This window comes from Trachemys scripta, unplaced genomic scaffold (genome assembly GCF_013100865.1).
Source record: "Trachemys scripta elegans isolate TJP31775 unplaced genomic scaffold, CAS_Tse_1.0 scaffold_86, whole genome shotgun sequence".
NCBI classification, from domain to species: domain Eukaryota; kingdom Metazoa; phylum Chordata; order Testudines; family Emydidae; genus Trachemys; species Trachemys scripta.
Window position 1 is genome coordinate 30,664 of NW_023260572.1, and position 18,598 is coordinate 49,261.

Consider the following 18,598-nt stretch of genomic DNA (forward strand, 5'->3'; position numbering starts at 1 on the left):
TCCCAGACTTCTTTAAATAGGTTTTCCAGTACTGTATTTTAAGGAAATTCCTGCATCTTTCAGAAACGTGCATTTTCTGATTTTTGCATTAGGTTTCTTTAAAAAACAGTTTGACCAAATATTAGACTCTGATACTTATGCAATTCCTCAAGACAGCCATATCTCCCACATAACATGGTGACCAAAATTGAAAAAATGGTGTACTGACAATTGCCATGGCAAGTGGGTGAAAGTGTGGGATAGCTGCCATAGTCAAGCCAACTATTTACACAATCTCCATAACCCGAGTGAATATAAAAACACAACTTTTAATCATGTGCAGCTCATGGGACTATCAGTCTACATAAAGTGCAAAAAAGAAAGCAATATCTAACACCAGGCCACTGCTTTTCTAGTACTCCCACTCATCTGTTTTCATGTCTAGATAGTAAAGAATATTCTGTGCAAGCTTTACTGCCTGCTTTCTGGCAACTTTAGATCGCTCATCTCCTTGTGGATCAACAGCATCAAGTGCCAGAAGTTGCTTAGTGAGGAGCTCTTCTAGTCTCATGTAGTTCTTATCAGTTCTGTTTCCATCAAAAGAGAGCACTTCCCTCTGAATCTGAGACAAGTGTCCAAGAACACTCCAGACTGCCTTATGGGATTGGTGTTCCACAACAGTTTGTTCACCATATATTTGTCTTTTTTCAAGTGCTTCCTTTAAATCAATATATGTTATGAGAGTTTGCACTTCTATTACTGCTCTTCTCCTGGCTTCTCTGATACACGGGTTCTTTCCTGGACTCACTTCATCCAAGTGGGCAATTAAACCTTGCAGTTCTGCCTTGCATCCCAAGTACAAATCAGAAGCATTTTCTGCTTTGAAAAGTAAAGAATGAACTTCTTTCATTTTTTTGCGGATCTCTTCTATTTTTAGAATGGATTGATTTTGTGCCAAGTCATAAGCATGAGCAGAGTCCGCTTCCTCTTCCAAATCCAGATATTTCTGTAATTTGTTGATCTCTTCCACCACTTCCTTTCTGTAATTTCTTATTTCTGTGTGACCACAAACATCCAAAGCATCCAAATCAGCAATCAGACCTGTAAGCACACAGGATAAATGCCTGCAAGTCTCATTATTATTTACTCCCATTAAGACTGCAATAAGAGTTCCCCTAGCCTTGTTGACATCACACATAACTGAGTTAATTTTTGAGACCGAAGGATGTGCATCACTGGAGAGTGGCAGGGAAGGTTGCTGCTTTATACAGCTTTCTATAATCTCTTGAACTGCGCACACTTTTGTCAGAGTGCGATATCTTGCTTTTCGTAACGAGATTTTTCCTCCAGTTTTCACTTGAGTGAGTCTCAATACAATATCCTGAATACCCTCTTCAAATTCGTCAGTTATACAGTTGCCACCTTTATAAAAAGGTGTGATCTCACGTTCCACCAATGATTGAGCTTCCTTATATATGGCCTCTATTTCCAGTCTGTGTGGATGGTTCGCATTCTGCTCCAATTCCTTGAGTAGTCTCTCTGTTTCCTGGGCTGCTCGTTTTCTTGCCTGCTGGATGTCCCCTTTTCCTTCAGTATCTACAGAATCTATTTCAAAAAGCTGTTTAGTCAGAGTCCTCTCCAGTTTCTTGTAATCCCTATCAGTAGACAGGCCACTGAAAATCACCACCTGCTGTTCAATATCTCTGACTTCTTTCTGTATTTCTTGCAGCCTTTTGATGGAAGGGTGTTGGTTACCCATATCCATTATCTTATATCCTCCAGTTCCAACTGAGCTACAAATAAGGCAAGAATAAGAACTATGACTGACAAAATTATATCAGACACTGACAGACATATTTCATACTACCTTTAACAACTTTTATAAGGCCTCAAGTCACTTTAAAATATTTAATAAACTAATTTGAGCTAAAAAGCTACAGAGACTTTATTTACTGGTGTAAGTTTAAAAAAAAGGAGTGAACCACAACTTCAAAACATACAATATTTCCCTGTTCTTTGGTGCATATATCTCTAATGCTGTCTGCAAGCTTCTTCCTATTAAATGATCTGCACTAGGGCTGTCAAGCAATTAAAAAAATTAATCACAATTAAACAAATTAATTGCACTGTTAAACAATAATAGAATCCCATTTATTTAAATTTTTCCATGTTTTCTACATTTTCATATATATTGATTTCAATTATAACAGAATACAAATTGTACAGTCCTCACTTTATATTTTTATTACAAATATTTGCACTGTAAAAAACAAAAGAAACGGTATTTTTCAATTCACCTAACACAAGTACTGTAGTGCAATCTCTTTATCATGAAAGTTGAACTTACAAATGTAAAATTATGTACAAAAAACCCTGCATTCAAAAACAAAATATAAAACTTTAGAGCCTACAAGTCCACTCAGTCCTATTTCTTGTTCAGCCAATCGCTCAGACAAACAAGTTTGTTTACATTTCCAGGAGATAATGCTGCCCGCTTCTTGTTCAGTTTCACCTGAAAGTGAGAACAGGTGTTCACATGGCACTGTTGTAGCTGGGGTCACAAGATATTTACATACCAGATGTGCTAAAGAGTCATATTTCCCTTCACGCTTCAACCATCATTCCAGAGGACGTGTCCATGCCGATGATGGGTTCTGCTCGATAACGATCCAAAGCAATGTGGACCGACGCATGTTCATTTTCATCATCTGAGTCAGATGCCACCTGCAGCAGGTTGATTTTCTTTTTTGGTAGTTTGGGTTCTGTAGTTTTTGCATCAGAGTGTTGCTCTTTTAAGACTTCGGAAAGCATGCTCCACACCTCATCCCTCTCAGATTTTGAAAGGCACTTCAGATTCTTAAATCTTTGGTCGAGTGCTGTAGCTATCTTTAGAAATCTTACATTGGTACCTTCTTTGCGTTTTGCCAAATCTGCAGTGAAAGTGTTCTTAAAATGACACATGTGCTGATCATCATCTGAGACTACTATAACATGAAATATATGGCAGAATGCAGGTAAAATAGAGCTGGAAACATACAATTCTCCCCCAAGGAGTTCAGTCACAAATTTAATTAAGGCATTATTTTTTAACAAGCGCCATCAGCATGGAAGCATGTCCTCTGGAATGGTGGCCAAAGCATGAAGGGGCATACGAATGTTTAGCATATCTGGAACGTAAATACCTTGCAATGCCGGCTACAAAAGTCCCATGCGAACGCCTGTTCTCACTTTCTGGTGACATTGTAAATAAGAAGTGGGCAGCATTATCTTCCGTAAATGTAAACAAACTTGTTTGTCTTAGCAGTTGGCTGAACGAGAAGTAGGACTGAGTGGACTTGTAGACTCTAAAGTTTTGAATTGTTTTGTTTTTGAGTGCAGTTCAGAGGTGAAAGTAAGCTGGTACGGGCCGGCACAGTGTACCAGTAAAAAAAGTGGCTGCCAGTATGGGCCGGTACACAGCCAACATTAAAGCGCTGCCAGGGAGCACTTTAAGCACTGTACCGACAGCGCCACTGATGGGGGGCCACCGGGGCCTGGCGATTTAAAAGGGCCTGGGGCTCGCGGCAGCGGCTGGAGCCCCGGGCCCTTTAAATCACCACCAAAGCCCCAGCACTCCCAGCCACCACTGCCAGTGTAGCAGTGGCCAGAGCCCCGGGCCCTTTAAATCGCTGCTGGAACCCCGGGCGGCGTTGGCCAGGCAGCACTGGCTGGGGGAATCTGGCTCCAGCCCTGCCCCTTCTGCCTGAGGCCCCTCCCCTTCTGGGGGCCCAGAGCCACCCTCCCCAATCTTGCCTAGGACCCCATCCGCCATGCGTACCAATAAGTCCTTTAAGCTACTTTCACCCCATGCAATTATGTAACCAAAAAACCCAAAAAATCTACATTTGTAAGTTGCACTTTCACAATAAAGAAATTGCACTAGAGTATTTGTATGAGGTAAATTGGAAAATGCTATTTTTTTTTTTATCATTTTAACAGTGCAGATATTTGTAATAAAAAATAATATAAAGTAAGCAGTGAACACTTTGTATTCTGTGTTGTATCTGAAATCAATAAATTTGAAAATGTAGAAAACATCCAAAAATATTTAATAATTTTCAATTGGTATGCTATTGTTTAACAGTGCGACTAAAACTGCAATTAATTTTTGAGTTAATCGCATGAGTTAAATGTGATTAATCACCAGCCCTAATATCAGGTTTCAAAGTAGCAGCTGTGTTAGTCTGTATCCGCAAAAAGAACAGGAGTACTTGTGGCACCTTAGAGACTAACAAATTTATTTCAGCATAAGCTTTCGTGGGCTACAGCTCACTTCTTCAGATGCATGGAGTGGAACACACAGACAGAAGATATTTATACATACAGAGAATATGAAAAGGTGGAAGTACGCATACCAATTGTAAGAGGCCAATTGATTGGCCTCTTACAATCGAAAGCTTATGCTGAAATAAATGTTAGTCTCTAATGTGCCACAAGTACTCCAGCCCTAATATGCACTTTTGAATTTACACCGCTAGAAGTCTTTGTTCACTCCCTCAGCTATAACAATTACAAGCAATGCAAAACAAATTGATTACTTCAGCAATGAAGAAAATTAAGGAGGCAATTTCCAATCCTTGATTTTTTAGTACAATATACATACATACACACACACACCCCCCTACCTAATAAATAAATACACCCTTCCCATTCACTTGCATTATTCAGAATAGGGATTATAATCAACCAACATTGTCAACCTTTTACCCACATCTATCTACCCCCAGCAACCCTCACAAGCCTCCTCCACCATCCAGTGCCCTTAACGTGCACCCATCTACCCCTGACAATCTACACCTGTTTCTACACACCCAGAGCCCTTCACCCGCATCCACCTCATCCAGCGCTCTTCACCTGTGCCCATCTAGTCCTGGCACCCCTCTCCTGCCTCATTCAGTATCCTTCACCCCCCACCCCTCCCGGCAGCCCTTCACTAATCACTTTCACTCTTCACTTTTCCTCACTCTTTCCAGCTCATTTGAGGTCCCCCTTCCAGCACCACCTGTCCCCAAGCAGCATCCATTACCATCCCCAGCACTGCGGCCCCTGCATAAAATAGGAGATGGGGGAGGGGGATGAGAGGGCCCCTAGTCCCCAGAGATCGGGATAACCACATGGCGCCTACCCCAGCCAGCAGCCTTGGGGGAAGACAGTCCCCTGGAGCAGGCCCCGATCTCCCCGGAGCCCGGACTCGCTACATCCCTGCAGGAGGGGCCGGGATCCGCCGGGCCGCGCTGCGCCACCCCACCGCCTGCAGGTGGTGACTTCACAATGGGGGCGTCCCGGGGGAACGGAGAGCGAGTGCCGGGGCCCAGAGCCGGCTCCCCCTTAGCGGCGTCGGCAGCGAGCGAAAGCCCGGCCCCGGGGCCACAGGTGGCTGAGAGCCCCGCGTGGAGACCCCGCCTCCCCCTCTCCTCAGTCCCCCCGGCAGCCCGGACCCCTTCCCTACCAGCCCCGCACCGCCCCTGCTCTGCTCTTCCCCGCGACGTCCGCCCCTCACCCGGCTCAGCAGACGCTGTTCTCCCGCACCGGCTACAGAATCCCCCGGGCGGGCGCCTCTGTCCCCCCCTCCCCGCCGGCCTCTCACCTGTGGGCCGCCGGCGGCTGTCAGCAGCCCGCAGGCCAAACGGCGGCTAACCCGAGGACCCCCGTCCCCGCCCTCACTCGGCGGGGGGCGCACGGGGGAGGGAGCGCAGGGCAGCCTGAGCTGCGCAGCCGAGAGACCGAGCGAGACGCTCTAGCCCCGGTTACCGCCGCCCAGAGGCCGGAGCTGCGCCGCCTGCCGCACCGCAGGGAGAAGTTTTGGGCGGCCTTCTCCTTGCGACAAGGCCGTAAAGCCGCCGGCGGCGGGGAGAGGTGCGATGGCAGCAGCGCTGAGAGCGGGCCTGCGCGCGGGCAATGGGACGCGCCGCTGCTTCTCCGGAGCCGGCGGTGGCGCGGGGCTCCTGGCCGCTGAGAGGGGGCACGAGCCGGAGAGCCGGGTAAACAGGCAGAGGGGGCGCAGGGTGACGGGGAAAGTCTCCGCTGAGAGCCCGGCCCGGCCGGGGTCTGGCCCCTGGTTTTGGGGGAGGGATCCCCTGCCCCGCCCCGCCGGGGTTGTATTGCTGGGGGGTCCAGTAGGCAGAGCGGGGAGCTAGAACTCTGTCCCTCTCTGCCGGGCAGGGGGACTCCACCCCTGCCTCAGGCTCCAGGCAGGTGGACCGCTGGACCTGCGTGGAGCCTCATTGCCCCATGGTTTTCGGTACAAGATGTGGGGCCCTGCTGGGTGCAGCTGGGCACTGGGTATCCGGACTCGTGCGCTTTGTTCCCGGGGGCAGGAGGGAATCTGCTAGGGAGACTGTAGCAGCTAGAGGCTGGGAGCCAGGACTCCTGGGTTCTCTTCCTGGCCCTGGTGAGGTAAGGTGTGTGTGTGTGTGGATCACCCACACACACCTCCTGCTGGACTCTATCCCCTGAGCCCTGAACCCACCAAACGTAGCTGAATCCTGCCACGTGAGGGTCACCCCATCCCCATTACCCAGCCCACTTACTTATACCCATGACTGTCTCTACTTCCCGTATGGGTGATAGACCCTCACTGCTTATCGACTGTTTCCTGATCCCGCCCACCGGTTACCCACCCCTCATTGGGGACATTGCAGTCTGTATATACTATGTGTGCTGCCCAGCCCCAAAACACCAACATACCCCTATACTCTGTATGTTACCCCCAATGACCAATAACTGACGCTTCAAATTTTCTGTATCGTTTATTTTTTAAATATTCTCTAATAAAATTTAAATCTGGGGTTATATTTTCCCTGGATTATCATGCTTCCCAGATTCCCAGGGCTTCTCATGACCGGATTTTACTTGCATTTCCTGTTTAATTGTTTGAAGAAGTTTTGTAAAACCGTCAATAGTATTTGGACAGCACTTCTCAAGAAATGAAACATTTTCCAAGGGTCATGGCAAGTCTCATAAAATCTCATTAGCCGCTTTTTAATTGTATGTGGTTCTTGATTAGCAAATAAATGAACGTGTTGCTTAGGAAACAGTAAGGTCTGGTGGAAAAGGAACCCAACCAGCAAGTGATTTGGAATCAGACCCTAATTACTACATTATCATACAAGTAGAGGCTAGAGTTTGAGAATCTTTACACAATCTGAATTTCCTCAATATAGCAAAATTAGCGAAGTCCTAAATCAGGGATTGGCAACCTTTGGCACGCTGCCCGTCAGGGAAAGCCGCTGGCGGGCCGGGACGGTTTGTTTACCTGCAGTGTCCGCAGGTTTGGCTGATCGCAGCTCCCACTGGTCGCAGTTCGCCATCCCAGGCCAATGGGGGTTGCGGGAAGCGACGCGGGCTGAAGGATGTGCTGACCACTGCTTCCTGCAGCCCCCATTGGCCTGGGACGGTTTCTGATCCCTGTTCTAAATGTTGATTCCACAAGACCACAATAGCTTATGCTCTAATAAATTTGTTAGTCTCTAAGGTGCCACAAGTACTCCTGTTCTTCTTTTTGCGGATACAGACTAACACGGCTGCTACTCTGAAACCTTTTTTTTTTTTAAAGTAAAGTGTAGGTGTTACCTGTTCGCTCAGCTCTCTAAATAAAGAACATGAGATTAGGGACCCGATCTTGTAAATATTTATACATGCACTTAACTTTATGCACTGTGCATAGTCCCATTGCAATCAGTGAGAGTACTCCTGCAGTGTGAACCACATACGGGCACTAGTTTACCTGCCTACGAGATACAACTAAGATTAATTATAAATGGAGAAATAAGAATGTGGTGTTTGTTTAATAACTTTGTCCCTTTTAAAGCTTAACTTTAAAAATGCTGGTAGCATACAATAATTTATATTTCTATAGTGCCTTGCCTTTCATCTGAGAGTGCTTTACATACTTCAGAATGCTTCTCTGACAAATATCACCCTTTTTTTTGTAGATTGGGAAACTGTGGTACAGAGAAGGTAGGCTACTTGTCCAAAATCAAAAAGTGAGTCATTAACAGAGTATGGTAGTAGTCCAGAGTTCTCCCTACTCTGCCCTCAACAAACCACTGGTTAGTACCTCCTTTGTGCACTCTTACAAGCATACACAAGCAAAGAATAAACTGCAAGGAAAACTGCAAATGAAAATATATACGAGACTCATCCTGTACCTAACAGTCTCCTATGCTACCATCAAATATATTAACAAGACAGAATGTCCATGACATGAAAAAATGAAAGTGTGATCTAAGGGTTTCTTTAGTCTGTGTCTTTGATTGTAACCCAAAGTCACTTGTGCCTCTCTGACAGATTGATAAACATATCATAAAAGTGAATTACTGATGTAAACTTAAATCAAGCTAACCTGAACTCTCAAAACTTTTTTGTTTTCATTCTTGTGTTTTAAGATTAGACGCAACTGTGTGAGACATTTTATACTTTTCTAAGAAACACTATGCACATTTTTTTTAAATGTAATTTTTTTTAGGGTTCAAGCTTCTGCCCTCCAGCACATTCTTGCAATGATTGGATTGGTCCTCCTGACAGACAGTCAAACCTCCGACCAATAGTATTTCATATTCCTAAAAATGAATCACCACTGGGACGAAGACTTAGGGAATTTAGACAGGAAACTCAAGTTTGGAACCAACAATTCTGGGCAAGCCAAAATGTGTCATTCAGAAAGGTGAGAATGTAGATGAGGTACTAAGCCACTTGGTGGTGCTGAGTTTCCTTAAGAATTTGCGGCATTAGCAGCTGATAGAAAACATGATTCTGTTTGGCTAGATGAAAGATTTTTCACAATTTGCATTGTATAGTGATATTGAACCTTGATCATTTTGTATTGTATAGCTGTTCAGAATAGTTGAGAGCACTACAACTAATTATTTTACCTTTATAAACTATTACTAAATGGTGTGGTTTTGCAATTATTTATCCCTTGCTTTAAACTGATTTTATAGTTGATTGATATAATAGTAGAGTCTTTTTGCCATTAAATAAGCTTATCAATACTGAGGAGTGCATATAAAGATGAGCTGCAAAGCTAAAAAGTGTGTGTACTTTGCTTTAGGATGTATAAAGAGATTCTCCAAACTTTTTGTTGCTTGTTTTTTACATTAGAAATATACGGTTGTGACTATCGTCTTTTCTGGAGGATCTGGAATGTGAGATTAAAGCTCGTTACTGAAAACTGAGCTATTGTTCTAACTCCAATGGCATAGATGCAATCACTGAGGGGAAAATGAGGGACATAGCTCCCCTCACCAACTTTACTGTTCTGTTGATGTGTTTTTTAAATAATGGCTACAAGCAGTACATTTCACTCCTGGTCCCTCAATTTTTTTTTTTTTCTTACGTGGGAAGAATAGGTTGAATTCTAGGTTTGGAGAGGACCAATTCATCTATTCACCTCTAGCTGTGATGAAAACTGTTTCTGGTTTTTTGTTTTTAAGATAGTTAAAAAAAAATTCTAAAAAAAAGCAACCAATTTTTAAAATTCTATTAAGTCACTATGAATTTATTTTAAAAGGCTTAAGATCTTTCTGTGAATTCAACCATAATAGGCATAAGGCAGGAAGACCTCAAAAGGTGATACGTTGCCTTATTTAAAACTTACAGTATAAGGTCCTGATCCTGAAAACAGGTAAGCATATACATACCTTTACTCACATGAGTAGTGCCATTTACTTCAGTAGGACTGTTTGTGCATAAATTTTATTCATGCACATTCTTAAGAGTTTACAGAATTGGGTCTAAATGATTGTTTCCTGAAGAGGATCCAGTTAACTGATTATTGGTAGTTATTATCTGGTGTATAAATATTGCTCAGATTCTTGAAACTATTGATCAGTAAGATAGCTGACTTCAAGAATTAAATACATTTAATTATAATGTTAAATGTGTTTTAGGAAAAAGAAGAATTCGTTTACTCAAGACTGAAGGCTAAAGGTCTGGAAATGAAAGATGAAACAGGTTAGTGAGATCATTGTTTTTAAATTTTTAAATGCTTTCTGAAAGGGAGGGTTCTGGTTAATTTTAAGTTTTCACCAGATAGTTTAAACTCTCCTTTAAAAAAAAAACTTAAGAGCAAATCCTGCCTCTGCCTCAATGGCTGCAGAGCATCACTTGGCAGTACTGCCAATGCAGTTCTGTGGCCCAACAAAGCCGGGTTGGTCAAGGTTTGAAAGATGGTGCAGGTGTGTGGTAGACCATTCATCTCTACAGTAGCTCTTTGCCTAATGGTGCCTGTGGGTCATACACACACATTCTGTAGCAGAGCAAGATTTCCTGAGTCCTCAGTTCAGTGTATTAATCACAAGAACAACCTTGATGTATTTATGTTGAAATTTATTTTCAGGTCAAAAGGTAACATTGAATGCAGAAGAAATGGCAGATTTTTACAAGGACTTTTTAAGTAAAAATTTTAAAAAGCACATGCGTTATAACAGGTAGGTGTGTACTCTTCCTGTTGGGTAATACACATAATTAATCTAAGTTAAAGGAACACCATCAACTTAGATCGCTTTTCTGTCTGAAACTTTTTGCCTGCTGTTGTTAGAAGTAGTACCTAAGGTTGTTTGAAAGAGATTAGGGAAAAAAATACATCTTTCCCTTAAATTTGTTTACTTTGCATGTGACAGAACTTCATGTATAGTCACTTTGAGAATTTCCACTATTTATAGTTAGATCCAGCTCCCCTGGAAATTAATCAGTCTCTCCATGGACTTAGATGGGAGCTGAATCAGCCCTCAGTCAGTCAGTTTCCCTTTTTATTATACGGTGTCTTTCACACAGCTACAGGAGAAAAAATTGCAATTGGAAATGTGATTGTAAAACAACTTAACTTTTGAAAAATTGAGTAGACCTCTAGTTGACTGTGTCCCTTTTAAACATTGAATTAGGCAGTGACAATGTGTGAATGTTTTTGCATTCAATAGAAAATTTTGCCATGTAAACTAAATAATATTTAGCATTTGTACTTATTCTTGTTTATTTTTCACCATTTTTACCTATAAGCTTACCAAACTGAAATTGATTAGTTTTGCTTTGTAGGGTGAGGTACTTGAAGTTGTATGGGTTTTTCTTTGCTGTATGTGAACCCAATCTAAGATCACTCCTGAGAGAGATCCTTAGCATCTTTATTCTTGCATGCAGCATCTTTCTCCTCTGTTGTGTTGAACGGTATTGGACCCAAAAGAGTTAAGGTGCTACTAGAAGTAGTGTTTTTCTGCTACAATATTCTGATCTTTAATATTACACATTTACTATGAATTGTAGTTTGAAGTTATATGTACAGTAACTTTGTACTTTTACCATAAGAACCATTTAAAAAAAATACCTTAATGTTTATTAGCTACAGAAAAACACACAGCAATAGCCTTAAAACACTGACACTCCAAAATGCTGTGGTTATTTATTTTGAATAACAAGATGGTTGCAGCTGTAGCAAATGTATTGCCTGGTGCTTGGGAACGCAGACAGTGCTACTCCCTGAATTGGCCATCAGAAGGCTCACTGTAGTGAACTGTGACTAATATTCCACCTATCAGGTAAGAGTTCAGAATCTCTTCCTGAATGTAGTCCTTGTTGCTATGCTGTGATCAGCTCACCTGGCTATAATTACATCATTTTAATTATACAGTGTACTTGTACAGCCCAGAAGATAGCAGTGCTTATTGTAGGCATTCTGATTTCTGAGGGCCTAGCTTATAGAATCTGTTATTCACGCATTCAATTGTACACTCTCTGAGCATTGCCAGTTGGACTGGGAGTTGTGGCTGCAGTAGAGCTGAAATTTGAAAATTCATCATGCTTTTTAGTGTATTTTAAAAATTAACTGATACTATGACTGCATTGGCTCCAGGAATATGCATTTAGGAATATTTATACTGAAAACACTATCTAGTTTTGAAAACTGGAGTAAAAGTGTAAGCAAAGGAAATAAACAGGAAATGAGATCGTAGCATATATAAAATTCTCATTGTGGAAGTAAAGGGGAAAGAGAGACAATTACAATATTAATAGTGTGACCTGTTGATTTACATGCATTTTAAGAGAGATGTTGGGTTTTATCTTTGTTACATTTTATGTGTAGTTTGCTACTAATTAAGGCCTGATCCAGGGTCAGGCCTTTATTGTGCCAGGCCCCTATATAAAAGCTTTCCCATTGAGCTCTGCCAGTTGATCTTGATCAGTAACATCACTACTATTCCAGCGCTAAGCCTGTTTTGACCAGATCCTGCTAATTGTGCAGTGTTTTGTGAAATAGATGCCCACTGGGAATTAGAAAGAGATGACAAAACAGCCTTACCCTTCTCACAAATGAAAGTATTTGAAATCAGTTATCAAGAGGTGAAAGACTAGTGCAGACTGTTTTACCTAGATCCTGAATTATTTCTTAAAGGCATCCCCCCCCTCCCCCCCCCCCCCAAAAAAGTAAAAGAATAAATATCATTTTAAAGAACATGAACTTTGCAAAGCAGAATACTGGCTGAATAAAATATATATTGACTTATAAACCTAGCATTTGTCATAATGGATCAGATAATTTGACCTTTCAAGACTGACTTCTTTCTGCCTTTGGCAGTGATCAACTCTGCCCATCTAAATGCATGCATATACACATACACCTTGTGACGTTGTGCAGTCTATATGGTTTTATAAAAAACTTGATAAGTCAATATAATGTAACTGAGATAGTTTTAGAGAAAATACGGTAATAAGTGAATGTAAGTAACTGGGATATGCCTCATGCAAAAGGTCTCTTGTAAGGTATCATTCCAAAGCTTATAATCTACTGAATGTGATCATCTGATTTGTATAAATGTACCACTCTTGTATCTAAAACTAGAAATATAAAATGTAACTCTGAGGGCCTATTGTAATTGTGTAAAGTGTGGACCATTAATGATGGTTTGGAATCTTGATGACTCCCATTGTCTGCAGATGGCTGTATTTACCTGTGAGTCTTCCTGTATATGTGTGTGCTGGCAAGTGAGTAATGAAGTCTTGCAGTGACATGTGATCATGTCACCTGAACTGGAATCCATCTTTAACCTGGTGCTTTTCCAGTGAGGGGGGGTGGAAACCCAGAGAGACAAAGAGTTCCCGCCTTATGCAAAAGATATATAAAGGGGGGAAGAGAACAGAGAAGGGAAGAAGCCATCATGAAGAATCCCCTAGCTACCACCTGAGCTGCAACAAGAGCTGTACCAGGGGAAAGAATTGTGCCCAGGCCTGGAAGGTGTCCAGTCTGAGAAAAACTTACTGAAACATCTCTGAGGGTGAGATTATCTGTATTTAGTTTGATTAGGCATAGATTTGCGCATTTTATTTTATTTTGCTTGGTGACTTACTTTGTTCTGTCTGTTACTACCTTGAACCACTTAAATCCTACTGTCTGTATTTAATAAAATCGCTTTTTATTTAGTAATTTACTCAGAGTATGTATTAATACCTGGGGGAGCAAACAACTGTGCATATCTCTCTATCAGTGTTATAGAGGGCGAACAATTTATGAGTTTGCCCTGCATAAGCTTTATGCAGGGTAAAACGGATTTATCTGGGTTTAGACCCCATTGGGAGTTGGGCATCTGAGTGCTAAAGACAAGCACGCTACTGCGAGCTGTTTTCAGGTAAACTTGCAGCTCTGGGACAAGTGATTCAGACCCTGGGTCTGTGTCTGGAGCCAGACGGGAGTGTCTGGCTCAGCAAGACAGGGTGCTGGAGTCCTGAGCTGGCAGGGAAAACAGAAGCAGGGGTAGTCTTTGCACATCGGGTGGCAGCTCCCAAGGGGGTTTCTGTGATCCAACCCGTCACACACCTGGCTAATAGTACAGCGCTGTATAAGAAGGAAAATTCTCCCTGAATGCTTGATGATCAACTTTCCCTCTGAACTATGAGGCTTGATAACCCTTATCTTAGTTTGTATAAGTTCAAATGTAATTGGTATAATTGGCCATAAAACTATTCAACCCCTCTTTAACTCTAGTAGTGTATTAAACTGAGTGCCTGCAGCCATGCATTCCATAGACTGATTACACAATGTGTGACTTCTTTTTAACCATGTACTTAATAGTAGTACTTACAAATTTTCATAGGCAAATTAGCCCTAATTAGACAGGGGAATCAATGCTGTGAGGAAAGAAAAGGTAGGTCATAACTGAATTGTCATGTGTCAGTGCCTCTAGGATAGCTAATGCAATTATTTACCAATTATTTATTTTCTCCCCCCCCCCCATCCTCTCTGTTTTTTCTTCTTGTACTGATTGTTTTTCTGGTGCTGGAATCTAGAGAATGGTACAAACGTAATTTTACTATCACGTTCCTCATGGGACAAGTGGCCTTTGAGAGGGCATGGAGGAGGCTTGGCTGGAAAAAGACAAAAGTTGGAAATTAACGCTCACCATGTCATATAGAATACAACAACACCGTAAAGACTGGACTGACACACTGTCTGTGGTCACATTCAGGCTCTAGTTGCTGTAGCAGTAATTCACTGTTTACTTTGTATACCGGGCCACATGAATGAAAATAGCTGCTGATCTTGACTTCGCATTACCATGTTACACTGGAACATTCAAAAGTATGCCCAACCAAAAGCTATATTGGCAATTTACCAACAGCCGAAGGGCTGCACATAATTTACGCACAATGGAACAGATTGCAGCCACCCTCGTCATTAAGCTGGCGGTGCAGCCCATAGAGACGATATGATCCAACGTACCATGATTCATCTTGTTCCACATCCTGTAGTCTCCATGGGCCATATCAGTATATAAAAGATGAAAGTGGCCATGGTCTGCACTGGCTACATGAGCTACAATTTTCCCACCCTGGTATAATCATCGTAGAGGTAAGTGATTGTACATTGTACATTGATTAAATTTAACTTAGATTTTTAAACACATTCTTATTTAGAGTGATTAGAATCCCCTTTTTAAAGTAACACTTAAAATATTATGTAGATTTAATACCCTTATAAATGTCCAAAACAACTGAATCTTCTTAATTGATTTATTCTTGTGAAAACAAACTTGTTGACTAAGTGATGTCTCAGTTGTAAGAGCTCAGATTAATAAATTTAAGGTTTTTTAGTTTTAAAGCAAATAAAATGTAAACATTGTCAGTCATTTAGCAGCTATGATAGAAAGGGAGTTGAATACAGAGGGTGAAAAGTGCTAGTAAATGCCAATTCATGCCTGTTAATTACCCTCAAAACACTTGCTGCTCTCACCAGGTTCCTTAAGCACCCAAAAGTCCTGCTAGCATCAGAGGGCTTTGGGTGCTCAAGGAATGCCATCTCATTGGTCAGGTGTGCTATTTAAACTAATTCTTGCAATTTTATTGTACCATTTATGTATTATTTAAAAGAAGTGACCTTGCACTGTGGGTGTTTCCTGCCCATTAATGAAGTTGAACAGATGTGTTGTTTGCTTTGGTACCTGATAAGTGGATTCTGCTGAATGGAATGTGTATGGACAAATGTGAATGTTTGAATTCCAGGGGTGATATTTTTGATACAATAGTAAGGAGCAGTAGAACTGCAAATATTTGGTGGAAATTAATGTATGCTTCATTCTTGGATTTGAAAAATTCACAGCAAATATATGAAGTTCTTGGGGCTAGACAAACCTGTTACCATTCTCTCACTTCCAAGTGGTCCCCAGTGGTAGACACTATCTCCTCCCAGTTGTTTGGAGCTTGATCACATGGCCACTGCATGCTTGACAGATTGCTTGGCATCAGCAAGGGTAGCAATCCTCATCAGGTGGTCCATATCTCTATTAAAATAATCAGATCCAAATATACAGACAAAATATATTTCCTCAAAACTCTAGGTGGGAATGGGCACCAACACAATATTTCCTCCACATGCACATGTGTGTACACACCCTCCAGCCCTGCAAAAGTTATTTTGTGAAAACAGTACATTTGGAGTTCTGCAGGTTTAGGGGATGGGTCTGGGGGATGAGGGGGAATGGCCAAATGACATCTCTGAGCATCATCTGCTAGCATTTGTTTTCATGCTGTCATACCCCCTCAAAGGAGGTGTATAGGTCAAGGCTTAATATCTCAGCCCTCTAGAGATGTTTTGAGATCCACAAAATAATCTTGCAGTACTCAAGGCATCCATGAATTTGGAAGGTCAAAGTCCATGCAAGTAAATTATTAAACATGCAGTTTATTTCTTTCTGTAAAGATTTTTCACATAAATCCCATGTGTGGTTCCTGCATTGACCCACTAATGGCCCCATAATCTGGTCTACTTATGTCAGGGCACCCACATAATGACTTATGGGGTTAATGGTCTGTTGGCTAAATGATTTGTTAATTTTCAAGTTGTGGTTATGAGCCCTGATGCAACATGTTTCAGTAATATTGTGATCGGACTTACAAAATTTTCTCTTATGGATTTATGTAAATCTAAATACCCAGGTGAACTCTCCTGCTTTGGATTCTGTTTTTTTTTATTTCTATCAACACAAAAGCTGTATCAACCTGTTTTGCTCATTCTCTTTGCTCTTTCTATCTTGTAATACCAATGTAATACTGCTATGTTTCCTTGGACATAATGGTTATGAAAGTTGCATATTACATAGTAGTTTAAGCTTGGAACTGTCCCTGCTGTATATTTGTTTTGAAATGTCTTATCCTTTTCAGAATATTTTTATCCTGAAATAAAGCATTAAACATGTTATGTGTAATACTCAAAGTCTTTTCATGAACTCATAGTTGCAGTATATTTTTCTACAATCCAGGTTTGGGTGGCCTTTACATGTTGTTGAATTTCAAAGAACCCAGTCCTGAAAAAACAAGCACAATCCCCATAAAAGAAGTTTGTTCACATTTAGCAGAGTGGGGGAATCAACACTCGGGTTCAAAATCAAAATACAAGCCTGGTAGAGAAGTACTTTAGAGTATCAGCCACAGCCTACCCTTTCCCCTCCTAAACTGGGACATATATAGATTTGGACTGCATGAATCTGCTGGCCTCTCGGCTGATCTGTCCATATTTACCCCTCTCCTTTGCTTTATGGAGAAATGTCAGCCAACTGCAATAAGGAGCTATATGGGATAGCTATAATTTTGGGGCCCGGCATTACTACTGCATTGGCCCTTAAGGCATCCATGTAGTGGGATTAGGATTGAGTCCAAGATACTTACAAGGCAAAGTTTTTCCAGCTGTACTTCAGCTTGTCCATTGATCTCTTGCTCAGCAGTAGTTGGTATGTTAGATGTACTGTCCATACTGAGTGGGGAGGGAGACACCACTTGTGGGATTTCTTGACTTCAAGAGGACTGCTTTCATGCATGCTTAAAGTTACACTTGTGTAAGTATTTACAAGATTGGTGCCTTAGACATTTCATCTTTCCCTGTTCCATCACTGTTGGTCTGATCAGCTGAGATGCTTTTGCTTAGTCCTTTCTGAGAGTGGAAAACAAAGGTCAGTATTTTCAAAAGTGGCTGCTGATTTTGAGTGCCTTAAGTTTTAGGGCTCACAACCTGAAACACTTTGATACTCTCCACCTTTGAAAGGCGGAATCTACTGTTCTCTGTGACTGAAGTGGAGCTGCCAGCTGTGCAGCACTTCTGAAAATCAGGCCCAGTCTGTCTCAAGTGAAGCATTTGAAAATGCTCCCAGTCACGTTCAGTGACAAGGGTCCACTTTTAGAACTTTCTCTCTGGCTCACCAGAGCCTGATCTTACCGAGCATTTTTTTTTTTTTTTTTTTTTTTAAATGATGGACACCATTAGGAAGTAGGTGATTGGAAACTAAAGTCCCATTCCTGCAATGAGCTCCACGTGGGCAGCCCCCCTATACAGATGTGCAACTCCATTTCCTTCAGTAAGGTTCTGCTTGGGTGGAGAGAGGTGTATATATGGATCTCATAGCAAGCAGCATAAGGCCTCAGTCCTGCATAGTGCAAGATATTATTTCAGAATATCCAAAAAAGCTACCATGAAAAGATGCTAAAAATAATGCCTGTAAAATTTGCTCATTACCAAAACCACATTAATTTATGGAGATAGTGTTGTGAGCAGCCAGAGGCCATATCATTTTGACAGCATTACATTTATTTTTTCTTCAGGCAAGGCACAGTTATGCCTTCTGTGTTAAGATTTATCCGTAATATCTGCTGTGCATCAAATCTAAAAAAGAATATGGAGCTTCCATGGTATGTTGAAAATAAAATTCTTGCGTCTATAAAGGACTATTATAGCAACAGAAGCTGGTGGAAAGATCAAAGAGTAACTTCTCTGTGCACCAGCTCTCCCTATGAGGGGAGGAAAAAATGCAGAGGAGCTATTTTACCAACTAAGTATTAAATTAATCCTATCAAAAAACATAATACATTTTCATATTTCACATAGCATCATCATGTACTGTTTAATCTGTCTCTCCTTTGCAAGGATCTAATACAGCAACATTTTGGTGATATTCAAATAGTTAACCATTTCCCCACAATCACCTAAATTATTATGTTCCAACAGTCTTAGTATTTCCTGCTATTTGCTACACTTCTCTAGAGAGGCATATATTTCAGTAGAATAGAAGAGGAGGATGTATCATAAAGGAATGAGAAGGGAGATTAA

General features: G+C 41.5%; 2 protein-coding genes across 8 annotated transcripts; one reads left to right on the forward strand and one right to left on the reverse strand.

Moving 5' to 3' along the window:
• Nucleotides 1-88: 88 nt before the first annotated feature.
• Nucleotides 89-5,743, reverse strand: LOC117870653 (BAG family molecular chaperone regulator 5). Of its 6 annotated transcripts, none has more exons than XM_034757882.1 (2): nt 5,606-5,743; nt 89-1,772 (listed from the first exon to the last, which is right to left on the reverse strand). In XM_034757882.1, the coding sequence occupies exon 2, from the start codon at nt 1,742-1,744 to the stop codon at nt 392-394; it is 1,353 nt and encodes a 450-aa protein (XP_034613773.1). In that variant the 5' UTR covers nt 1,745-1,772; nt 5,606-5,743; the 3' UTR covers nt 89-391. The 6 variants fall into 6 exon arrangements, with proteins under 6 accessions (XP_034613773.1, XP_034613777.1, XP_034613774.1 ...); XM_034757886.1 differs by having other exon boundaries at nt 89-1,767; nt 5,606-5,739; XM_034757883.1 differs by lacking the exon at nt 5,606-5,743 and adding an exon at nt 5,519-5,605.
• A 107-nt stretch (nt 5,744-5,850) lies between these two features.
• Nucleotides 5,851-16,699, forward strand: LOC117870654 (cytochrome c oxidase assembly factor 8-like). Of its 2 annotated transcripts, XR_004644013.1 has the most exons (6): nt 5,851-5,999; nt 8,486-8,683; nt 9,909-9,972; nt 10,358-10,448; nt 11,431-11,549; nt 14,293-14,376. XR_004644013.1 is itself a non-coding variant. In XM_034757888.1 (5 exons), exons 1-5 carry the CDS (start codon nt 5,880-5,882, stop codon nt 14,396-14,398), a joined length of 579 nt encoding a protein of 192 aa, XP_034613779.1. In that variant the 5' UTR covers nt 5,851-5,879; the 3' UTR covers nt 14,399-16,699. The 2 variants fall into 2 exon arrangements, 1 of the variants encoding a protein (XP_034613779.1); XM_034757888.1 differs by lacking the exon at nt 11,431-11,549 and having other exon boundaries at nt 14,293-16,699.
• Nucleotides 16,700-18,598: the final 1,899 nt, after the last annotated feature.

Excerpts from the sequence above, each read along its gene's own strand:
- LOC117870653 (XM_034757882.1), bottom strand. The coding sequence starts at position 1,744 with ATGGATATGGGTAACCAACACCCTTCCATCAAAAGGCTGCAAGAAATA.
- LOC117870654 (XM_034757888.1), top strand. The coding sequence starts at position 5,880 with ATGGCAGCAGCGCTGAGAGCGGGCCTGCGCGCGGGCAATGGGACGCGC. Across the intron at positions 6,000-8,485 it reads GGCACGAGCCGGAGAGCCGG|GGTTCAAGCTTCTGCCCTCC; the intron begins GTAAACAGGCAG and ends AATTTTTTTTAG. Across the intron at positions 10,449-14,292 it reads AAGCACATGCGTTATAACAG|AGAATGGTACAAACGTAATT; the intron begins GTAGGTGTGTAC and ends GCTGGAATCTAG.